This window comes from Onychostruthus taczanowskii, unplaced genomic scaffold, assembly GCF_017590055.1.
Source record: "Onychostruthus taczanowskii isolate IOZ18803 unplaced genomic scaffold, ASM1759005v1 scaffold38, whole genome shotgun sequence".
NCBI lineage: Eukaryota > Metazoa > Chordata > Aves > Passeriformes > Passeridae > Onychostruthus > Onychostruthus taczanowskii.
This window is the reverse complement of record NW_024501237.1, coordinates 14,447,641-14,459,457: the sequence shown is the minus strand read 5'-3', so window position 1 is coordinate 14,459,457 and position 11,817 is coordinate 14,447,641. Positions and strand designations below refer to the sequence as shown.

General features: G+C 38.8%; 1 protein-coding gene across 3 annotated transcripts in view; it reads right to left on the bottom strand.

Moving 5' to 3' along the window:
• Window positions 1-3,324: 3,324 nt before the first annotated feature.
• The window catches only part of PRDM5 (PR/SET domain 5), a 59,253-nt gene continuing 50,760 nt past the window's right edge, over window positions 3,325-11,817 (bottom strand). For all 3 annotated transcript variants that reach the window (XM_041412118.1, XM_041412119.1, XM_041412120.1), the window contains exons 15-16: window positions 8,373-8,477; window positions 3,325-3,757 (exon numbers count right to left, since the gene is read on the bottom strand). In XM_041412118.1, the coding sequence (XP_041268052.1) occupies window positions 3,593-3,757; window positions 8,373-8,477 (270 nt within the window). In that variant the 3' untranslated portion in view covers window positions 3,325-3,592. The remainder of the gene's footprint in view (window positions 3,758-8,372; window positions 8,478-11,817) is intronic.

Genomic DNA, 11,817 nt, shown 5'->3' with positions numbered 1-11,817 from the left:
AAGAACACAACTTCTGAGCTCACACTAGCCTAAAAAACACCAATAAACAGATTTCAAATCTCTGAAGAAAATCCCAACACTTCAGTGCAGTAAGTATGCAACTGAACTGAAAATCTTTTACTGTACCCTGACCACACCCTGACAGCAGCACACTGAGCTCCTCCACTCAACGTGGTGCTTCAGAGGGACTGTTATGCTACCTTTTAAACTGCAAAATGAAAATAAACAAAGAGTCAGGTGTCTTGGAAGAATAAAAGCACTGGTACTTATTGACACAAATGCAGAGAACTAAAGGCTGCAACTTAAAGCAACACAAAATGCCCAGCAGAGGTTAACTTGCACTATCCCCTCCTTTATCTGATTTCTACTTAGGACTTGATAATTTAAATTAAAGAATGCATGAAGTCCTTCACAGGAATACACAGAGATGAGAAATCTAACATTAGAAAATTAAAAGATATTTATCATCTTATTGATTTGTATCATCTTTCGGCCACACAGCTGATCAGAATGAAAAGCAAAAGGAATGAAAAGCAAAAAGCACTAGTGAGAGTGCTGCTGTTCCTAACATCAGAGATGGAGCTCTCTCCAAGAGGAGCCAATGATAATGGAAAAATTAGAACAAATGGAATGGTATCTGCAGAAAATTACAGTATGTGGGGAAAAAGTCACAACCTTCTAAAATTGCAGTGACTACACATTTACAGGAATATCTCTAGATTTTCATATTATTCTGCAAGGCACCACTTACTAAGAAAAAGTCCGTATTTTATTAAATTATGATTAATGAACAAACATACAAACACAACACTAAAAAAATTACAATTACCTTTAGACCAACAGGTTTCACTTTACCACTTCTCAAAATCAGGTGAAGGAAACATTCTCTATTTTCTCCAGGTAATACCAAGTGGAACACTGTCAACAGAAAATTTTACTCAAAGAAGGGTTTGCTGGTTTGCTTTTTTTTTTCCTCTTTGTTTTGATTTCCTTTTTTTTTTTTTTTAAGAAAGCTACAATCAAATAAAAATATGTAGCATACTGTTAAGTCTGCCTTGCATATAAAATCATTTACACAGTTCATGAATCCAGTAATGGGAAACGTATTACCTCTGACTGGAAGAAACTCAGGCCCCCATGGAATGAACAGGGCAGCTCTTACTGGGGGAAGACCTGGAACTGCCAAGCCAGGTGCTGGCTCTATAGCAGCTCAGGTCAGCAGCCATTTTAGCCCAAAGGGAAAGTTCCCTATCTGGAGGGCAAGATGAAAAAGACGCTCACCTGGAGCTGGGCTTCAGCCTCCTGCATCTGCTTCTTGTGTTTGCCAGGAAGGTTTGAATTCCCTCATTGATCCTGTCAATCCCTTGTTCTGTTGATACCATTAACAAGATCAAAGCTTCAGCTGCTTAACTGCTGTTGCTGATCACATACAGCAAGAATAATCCTTATATATTGTAAATTACCTAGAAAAAATTTTTAAAAACAACATTCTCCTCTCTACTTTGTGACTTTCACGCCTAGCTATTCTTCTCAAAAGCAGATATTAAACCTAAACATGTAGCAACTTTGCAGTACAGATTTCTGGCAAAAATCCTATGCAAAACATGTAATATGTTAAATTAACCTCTTTTTTTTTTCCCCCAAAAGGATTTTCTTCTTTGTATTTTAACAGACTTGTCCTTCAAAAACTCCTTAGAAAATCTTCACTTTTGGTTTTCTGTTTTGACTTTTTTTTTAGTATTTTATTTTCCTTCTACTGTTCTTTTTGACTGAGTTTTACGGACCAAATTGAAGAAAGAAAAATATAAATGGTTGAAAAATAAACAATTGGAAGCTTGGTTTTTCTGTAACTCAATTCTTTTCATTGATGTCAAAAAGGCAACAACAACAAAGTTACCAACCCCAGACAAGTCAAAAAAGTCACCAATCTAATTCTCCTTGGAGATACTTAAGAACATCTAGCTAAAAAACCATCACACAATTCAGTACATGATACTGGTTGCTTTTGCTATCTGACACTTAAATCTATAATCTTTTTATAGTAGCCACCAGTAAATTCAAGTTTTTGGACCTAGAAATAAACTGTTCTGATAAATTGTAATAAAATCTCTGCAAACGAGGATAGGAAATATTCTTTACTCAACTTTATAAAGCTTATTTCGACTACATTTGTCTTAGACACTTGGAATATACTTGATTTATGTGAACAAATGATTTGCGGAATGAAACTGGCAAAGTCTCCAAGTTTCTCCTACTTCTCAGGAAGCAAATAGGGTATGAAGGCTTAGGATGCTTTTACACATAGGAGGTTGCCACAAATGAAAGAATTATGAATAATTACACTTCTCCAAAATTTGAAGGTACTCTATACAGATGTCCCAGTTCATTTTGCAAAACACTGACAGGTCCAAAATGAATCTGAACAGTTTGCTAATGCCAGAGCCTTAATATTAACTGCTGATAACTCAGGAATTCCACATGCAATCAGCCTCTGAAGTTACAGTTTTACTGTCCTTGTAGATAAGAATTTATTGGTTATCTGGCTGTACAAAAGGGCCTGTGGGAACTCTTTTGAAGAGTCTTCTGCAGCAAACAACTCACTCTGATAACATGAAGAATTTGATTGTTACTTGGTTTTAAAGCAGTATTTTTCCCAGTACTTATGAACAGTACTAAGAAAAAATAAAAAAAAGGAAAAAGGCATTTAAGTGATATGAAGAAATCCAGGGCATCTGATTCAGCAGGAAGAAACACTGTGGGAACCAGCTATTCACCAGGAAAGCAAACACATGCAAACTCAATAATTCTAGCTGCTCAAGCCACTCTGTTCAGATGTCTTTCCACTTGCCTTGCCAGCCACAGTGATGAGTATGAATATAGTACTTAAAACTAAATTGCTCAAAATTTTCACTTCAGTCTTGTTTCGCGTAACCAGATGAAATAAATCCTCCTCAATCTCATACAGGAATACTGAACACTGACAGATTTCCACAGTTCTCTACCCACACATTCTGGCATCTCAAGAATCAATTCAAGTTAATGAGTTTCATACAGTAACGAGAAAGCTGCAAATAAAATGAGACAAAATTGTGTTACAACAAAATGCAGAATTACAATATGAATAAAGCAAGCCTGGATACAATCAGCAGTCAATTAGAATGACAAATTCTGTGTGGTTTCAAATTAAATAATTTTAATGCAGCCTTGTAGGTTAGATACAGAAATACAGTTGCAGACAGCCAAGAGTTTGGTTGCAAGTGTCCAGGATTTCCAGGCACTGCTACTAATAACTAAGTTTCTAAGGATGTCAATAACAAAGAAAACTCTGCTTAAAGCTTCTTTGTTTAAATGAGGACAAAATTTTTCCAAAGTTCTTGTATCTTAATTTTTTTTATTTTCAAGCTGGTTTACATCAGAATGCCTTTTGGGTTTTTTTTCCTACTAACATATTTACAATAAAATTGGGAAAAATAATATGTGAAGCCATTACAGTTATTTCTCCTGACTGTGCATACTGGCCAGGCGGAAAGCCTGGAGTTTGTATGCGTACAAATGCACCACTTTGGATCCACCTTTCTCACTGAGGGCATATCTAGCTGTCAGTTTCTCCATGGACATTTTCCATGTGCACTTTGAGGTAGTCATTCCTTGTAAACTTCTTGTGGCAGAGCTGGCACTCCGCCATGGGGCGGTTGGGATTGTGAGTCAGCTTGTGTCGGATCAGCATCTTCTTCAGGCTGAAGGACAGGTCACAAACCTGAGGCAATGAAGACAAGACAAAGACAAACAAAGTAATAAAATTTCAAGCATGTATAACACTCCCAAGATTACATCACTGAGGCCACAGCCACACCTACCTGCACTACTTAATAAATGAGCTGGTCTTTGGAAGAAAAATGCCTTCAGAGAGCACCTGAAAGATTTTTACACTGCCTGGCATCTTTTTATGTTGTATACTAGGAGTGGTACCACAGGCACAAGGATGCTGTCTAAAAAAGACTCAATCTTCAAAATACCAACACCTTGAGGTGTCCTGGTAACATTGTGGTGCTTTGTTCAAGTTTTGATGCAGCTAAAATTGTGACAAAACTTCACAAGCATCCATCAGTTAAAATGAAGTATTTCCTTCCTGACCTCCAGAATGACACCTGCAGCTTCCAAAATAATCAGTTCCAATTGCTAAGTTACAAGGAGAGAGGAGTGAGAATGAAGAGGTTCTGAAGATTACAAGAAATGTTAATTACTGATGTAAAGGAAACCTCTTTGTTCTAGCCTTTCTCTGCCTGGAGAAGAAAATGGCAGACATCTGGTAAATGAAGGTGCAATTCCTTTGCATTATTATCTGGTGTGCTGCTCTCCTTCCTCCACTGTACTCCAGGCAGTCCAGTTCATTCTGCCATTTGAAGAGATGGTCCAAGGCATGAGGGACTCTGCCCATACTAAAGCCATTCCTTTATAAAAACTCTCGTACTGAAGTTAAAATGAAAACCACAAAATGTTGACAGAACAAGTTCAGCAAAGGAAAGTTAGAATTAAAAGTTAAGGCAAGACACCAACTCAAGTGAAACTATGCAGTTATAATGTCACACTCACCTCCCGCACAAGGAAACATTCTAACACGAATTTGACAGGAAAATTAAGAAAAAAAAATAAAAGGAAGCAGCTGCTGATTTGACAAATGAAATAGACAAGAGTCATATAATTACACAAGAATGAACATCCATAGGCTTGCACTCTTAAAACTCCATGTTCATTCCAGACAATATCTCTTTCTTGCAGAAAAAACTCAAGGAATCCAGGACAATCCCTCTGGACAAAAACAAAGCTTAAAATTTATATTGGCACCCAACTACTGCAAATGCTGAATGGTGACTGATTCCTTTTGAAACCATAACAACAAGAGCTGACGTTCTAAGTAGATGATCTTGACCTCCAGCATATGGAGGATTTTATGCCAGTTAAGGCTAAACCATTAAATGACCATAAAATGGCAATGGCCAGAGGCAAGTTTTGTATCCAAAATAATTTCTCCCCAGACTGTGTGTGCTGCTACACTAGAACATGTTTGACTTTATGACATGACATAATGCTGAAGACCTTCATACAGCAACTGCAGCTCTCCAGCCTTTCCCCAGTGAATGATCTCTGAATCAACCTCTTTGAGACCCAAGCAACAGCCACCCCTTTGTTACTGACAGTGAACCTCAATTACAGCACCCACTGGTCAGCTCTGAGCACTGCTTTTGCCAAACCCAGGTTTCTGTTTCCCCTCCACAGAGCACACAAGGGGAACCCATAACATTTATCTAATCACAGCCACAAATCCCAGTGTGTTGAAAGTGTCACACACTCCTAAATACTCCATGTTTCTTGAGAGCCAGGAGGCCAATCAGGGATATACACACAAACAAGATGCATTGGTGTTCTGTGTATCATATACACACCTCTTCATTTCTAAAATAAACAGCTTGTAACACAGCCTCAAAGTACATTTATTTCATTTATTCTGCTCATGTGACCAGTGTAATGTGTCCTTTTGTTCCTCCAAGGCTCTAGCACATTGTGCTATCTTCCTTCTTCAAAAAGAACATGGAATGCACAGGATTATTAAAGGTATGGCACATCCTGTGCCGTTCTTATGCAGAAAAGTTTTGGGCATTTTTTTTAAGAGTTTGCTTTGTATATCAATTTTGTAAGCAAGACTGATATTTTATAGATTTACAACCAGTCTTGCTAATGTGCACTTGAGCTCTAATCAATCTCTTCAAAATGATCAAAGTTTTGGTCAGGTAGGGAGGATTGACATTTGAAAGAAAGTGTAAGTTCAACCAGAGGCAGAGTGGAAGGAAATACTGTACTGGAAAGAAACCAGGACAGGCGGTACTTGACCTTTCTGCCCCCCAAAAATAATCAATTGTCTCTGAGAAACTGAAGTTCAATTGGCCTTCCAGTAAAAAACAGGCTGGTCTGAAGAGGACAGGCAACTAATTTTCTATGAAAAATTGCATTTCTATTTCCATATTTCAGTTATTTTCACTTTTCTAGGTGACATGTATTAGAACTGCCATCTTAAAATGGGAATATTCAATTTCCACTATGATCTGCGGGATGTGAGAGCTTTGAGACATTAAGGTCTGAAAATGCTTTTGCTCACTGATAAGACACAGGAATAGACACATAAATAAACTGTAGCACCTTCTTCAAAGAGAGCACAAGGATTAGTTTCACATGTAACTCAATCCTGCACTGTAATGACTGTTCCATGTACCTGAGAGAGAGAGAGACAGGAAGAGAAGACATGATTTTTATTTGTCATTGTGGAAAAAAAAATATATATTTAAAGCAAAAACACAGACTAAAAGAATTGGTATGTGGTATTCCAGAGATAAGAATTTGGGGAAGTTGTCATAAATTACCACTCACGTCATTATGTGAAAAATAATGAGAGCATCTACAGCTATCTTGAGCGGAATAAAAAATTGTAGGTGAAAATACTCGAGTGTGAAAAGGAAATTTAGTATTGGGTAGCTCATAATAAATGTCTCCCATAGGGACATTTTTCAGTAATTGTCCACTACTGCTTTTCCTGTAACTTCTACATAAACATCTGGAATCATGCAATGTGCAAGACAGCTCTGGAGGAATGGGCTGCTCTGGGTGACATTTACTGTGTCTCCAGCATGTGCAGAACAGGAACCCAGGTGAAATGAGGAGAAATGACTGAAAACATCAATTTTAACCCTCTCTAAGTGTGCATTAAGCAACAGACCATGGTGGGTGACTGAAGCATGCAGAAATGAACAGTGGAGGCAAGTGCTGTTATGTCCAAACCCAAAAGATCAGCAGCCTCTGGCAGTGTGCAGCCAGCAAAAAGCTCCTTCTGAAGAGTGATTTTGGTGAAACAAGGCAGAAACTTGAAGTACAAAAAATACCACCAGTAACTGAAGGTACACTCTGAAGAATTCTCAAGGACCACGACTAGACACAGATTACAGCTGTTTCTAGCTATGGTTTGGGAAAGTACAGCTCTACTTGATTCATGAGGAAAACTGAGGGAAAAGCTGAAACAGGGAAGTATGCTTTCACACAGCTCCTATTTCTAATTAAAGCAAGGAAAAAGAATAAAATACAACCACCATACCAAGTCAGTCTGCAAAAGCACACTCTGAATTCAAAAGCAGTGAATCTTGGATCCACATGTGAGAAAAACTGCATTTACACTGCAAGCTGGCCAAGAGCTGATAAACAGTATAACAATCTGAAAGCTGAAAAAGTTATTGACAATGAATTGGAGTTAGAGAAATCCTCAAGGTAATATCCAGAGCCAGGCTGAGATTACCCCAAAAGAATACAGCACATCTCCTAAGTTGTAGATGTCAGCAAAATATCTTAGTTGAACTTTTTCATTAAATTAATATCTTTTATTCTCAATGAAATGACATCAGATCATTCACTGAAAACCAGAACAGTTAACAGACCCTTGAAACTTTCCTGCCAAGCTGTTATTCTAATTTTGCACCTAATTATATAAATTTCTGAGCAAATTTACAGCTGCTCAGACTGAGCCATCAAGGATGTAATTGAGAGCTGGCACTCCCCTGTGACTACCTCATGAAGAGTCACTATCACAAAACAAAACACCTACACTAATTCTACACCCATTCTGATGCCTTCCTCTAAATCCTTGAGCAACAATTTTTGCATTCAATAGTTCTAAAAGACATTATTCCCCAACAGTTTCTGCACATTCAGCCTTCCCACCTACCTCCCAAAAGCTGAGAGATGTTGCATACAAGGGGAGCAGGATGCATGAAGGGTACCTGACAGTGATCTATAAACTGTCACAGGATATGCTGCATTTCAGCCCTGCGAGCGTGCACAGCATCCCAGATCTCCTCACTGAGCAACAAGAGGCTGTGAGCAAATGTTGAAAATATCAGACCAGATTCCACCAGAAACAGGCAATTCTGAATTCATATTTGTGTCACTCAGCATCAGAAGCATTGAGATTCCATGTAATAAATCCCTTTTCCTACACAAGCTAATCTCCAACTATTAACCTGTCATACAATTCATACAGGAACCCAAGCAGAATGAAATTGTAAATGGTAACATCCAAATTGCATTACTAATGGTGAAAATAACTCTTATGGGATCCAAAACCATAAAATGAACGGGTGTGCGTGGCTCTTGCCAAGCAAAGAGGGCACATGAAATACCCTGAATGGCCTTTCATTCCTTGGGCAATCCAAGCCCATGTGAAGTGTAACCATGTCACAAGCACTAAGTCCAAGGCCACAATATCCCTGCAATTAAATCCTGCTGCTGCACTGAGGCTGAGAAGGTGAAGGGAAAGGAAGAGAGGAACTCACATCACACTGGAAGGGCTTCTCCCCGGTGTGGGTCCTCATGTGCTCGTCCAGGCCTCGCTTCTGACTGAAAGCCTTGTTACACTCCGAGCACTGGTACGGCTTTTCCTGCACGCAATGACAACAGCGAGTGAAAGTGAGTCAACACAGAGCCCAGGTCATTAAAGGAGTGGAATTCCATGCTGGATGGTGCAAGTTTTATTTTCTCTCCAAGGTATTACAGTCAGTGAAAACAACAGAAAACGACTTTCAAATGATTAAGTGAAAGCTGGGAAAGCTGTGGCCTGACAGTTTCCACTTCAGCACCCACTTATGAATTAATTATCCATTCCAGTCTTTCAAACCCAGCCATTTGGGGAGTCTGCTTTTTGTCACGTGAAAGGTACAGAAACATAAAATTCCTCGTTCTTTCCTTTATCCCCCAGAAATGCTTAAAGCACACAGACAAGTAAGATTATCTACGAAAACTTCAAGTTTGTTTGGAGGTTTCCAAGCACAGGAAGAGGTAAGGGGAGGAAGACGATGTACAAGGAAAGTTTGTGGTAGCAAAAAAACTTACTTTGAAAAGTGGTGACAGAAGGTTAATCACATACTCATTGCAGAATCTCAAAAGAAGTGCAGATGGCAACCAAACCATCTGTATTTTTATTAGAACTATTGGTTAGCAGCTACTGTAAAACATGATGTTAGAAAAGTTGCAATTTCACTGACCTGAAACAAATAATTAGAGATAAATAAGGAAACACACTTATTCAAAGATTTTTTTCTTTGATGTTGTTCCTTCATATAGAAACTTTTATAGGAGTAATTCCTCCTTGATTCCACTAAAGCTACAGAAAAACTGTATAGAAATCAACAATAAATCAATCAAATGCAAGAATTAACATTATGGCAATGCACATGGCCTCATTAAAATTTTCATGTTCTAGAGGCACCCTTATTTTTGCACCAGCTAGACTTCCTTCACTCTCGTTCTACTTTTTTCTGTGGTCTCTAATTCTGTACTTCTTAAGCTCTGAAGAAAGGTATTTTAAGAAAAGTAAATGCTTTTTACTAAATCAAATTGAAAGCAATGACTATAAATCCATAGGCAAAAAAAGCAGCTAGATCTATGAATTAACAAATAAAAGGCAATAATCAAGTTATTTGGGGAGATGATGTGGGATCCAAGTACAAGTGAGACAGAACAATTCAGGCATTAAACAAAGAGAATGAGCTGTCTGGTTATTGATTTCGTACTCTCAGTCTCTGGGAACCATCATGTCTCCATATATTGCTGAATCCTGCCAGGAATTCACCAGCATTCACCATACACCTAACATAGTGCACAATCAATTAGTGCAGGGTATGTCCCAGTTTCTCTTTAGGGCAGATCCACAGACCTCAGGGGGGCAAAGATGAAATTCTTTGATTTTGCAGTCTCCTTCCACCAAGTTTCCTAGAAAAGGCAGTGTTACTTCCATGATTCTTCAGTAGACAGCAAAACATAACAAATTACCTAAAAAAGATCTGATCTGTGAAAAAAAAATTTATCATCTGGATCAAAAAGTCCATGTCACAAGGAACTTTGCTGACCTGACTAAAGACTTCATGGAGCAGGGTCTGCATTTTTAAGGGAAATGTACGAATAAGCCATGTGAAAAGCAGGTTTCTGCAACAACCCTTTAATTGGTTTTGCATTGTGGTTAACACAAATCATATTTCTGTGCGTTCTCCAAAAGCAGTCTTTCTGTGTGGAGGTTGTTCCCCAGAAAGTGCAAAGTGAAGTATACGATGTGCACATCTTGAACACCTACAAAAGCATTCACTACTGCGCACTGCGCCAGGCGGACTCACTCCCTTTTTACTGTCTCGGTCTTCAGCTATCTGAAGAATTGACTTGATAATGACCAGGTCAATCATTCCAGTGCTAAATGGATTTCAGGATTCCAATTTGGACAAAGAGCCATTTTAAACTCTGGGAAGCTGGAGTCACAAACCTGGGTTGTATTATCTTCCCCCAGGTTATGTCTGGCTGTTGTATATTTTATATTTGCATTATTCTCTGTGGCAAAAATGGTGTATCTAACATCCCCTTGGCATTTGTATTGAAATTCACATCTGTAGTGCATGAAACACATCCAAAGCTGTCTTTGATCTAATTTTAGATCCCTTCCATCTGTATATTCCAGTGACTTGAGCAGACATGACTGATTCACACCAGCCTCCTCTCTCCTGAGTGGAGGCTCCCTCCATTGACATCTGTGTCTGTTTCAGGAAAACCAGTAGTGCTATCCAGAGCAAAACTTGGCCCTCAGTTTATCTCCAGAGAAAAACACTTTTTTGTTGTTGTTTTTGAAGAAAACATCATCCTCACCAACCAGTTTCTTCAAAACAAAACATTCTGTGCTTTTCCTTTTCTCTCTGCTCCTTCTCCCCCTCGTGTCAAATTTCCATTGCATAATGGTTGGAGAAAGCAACACTTGCAACATGGAAAATGTGATGTTTGTTTGGCACAATCATGACTGCTTTAAATGTGAGCAGAGGAAAAAAAAAAAGATAAAAACCACAGCAACAGGTCTGAAAAAGCTAATGCCACCACCAAAGGACAAAAGGGGCCAACACTGAGATAAGAAAAAAGCTGGACAAATTTATAACATAAAGAAAAGGGAAAAACCTGCTAACTATCAACAAAACAGGAGCTCATAGGGAAGATAATCCAAATCTGACTTCAGAGGAGTTAGCAAGTGCTGGTACTATAAATCTGCCCTCTGCTGAAGAAGCATCTGCCAGGCCATGGCTGTGGCGGCAGCCAAGCTGAAGGGTTGCATGTGTTTTCTTTTGTTGACCATCTAAATGAGGAAGGGAGCAGGGAGACCAAGAGAGACAGGACATGGCTGATACTGCAGTGATTTAATATCTCAGTTTTAAGCATGCCAGGCATGAATAGAAATATGTAGATCAGAATTTACAATCATCCTGCCTCTGAACAAGAAAAGGCCAAGCAGAGCCCAATGGTACTCTGGAAGGTGCTTTGCTGTAAGACTGACACATGCTGACCTAAAAGTTCCCATTTCTGGTGGGTTTGACCATTAAAACTGAGAGAAATGATACATTTTAAAAACCATGTCAAATAAAACAGGGCCTGCAGTACACACTCCTGTGTCTGTGGATGGCCGAATCACAAATCACACCTTGAATCCTAAGCAAGTTGTGCTTTGCACTAGAAAGACCTCACTCAGAACATGACAAATCTCAAATACATTTGGTGCACCTTGAACAGCTTGACACAAAGGGTGCACAGAGTGTCCTGCAAGCACAGCAGACAGAATTACTCAAATGCAGAATATTTGAACTGCTAGCTGCTGCTGCAGTTGCCTGTATGTCCCTTAAGAAATATAAATACATTATGTACAGTAAATTAGCACTTGTGCTCTGTAAACCCAGTAATACTGGTTACACAGGTGAA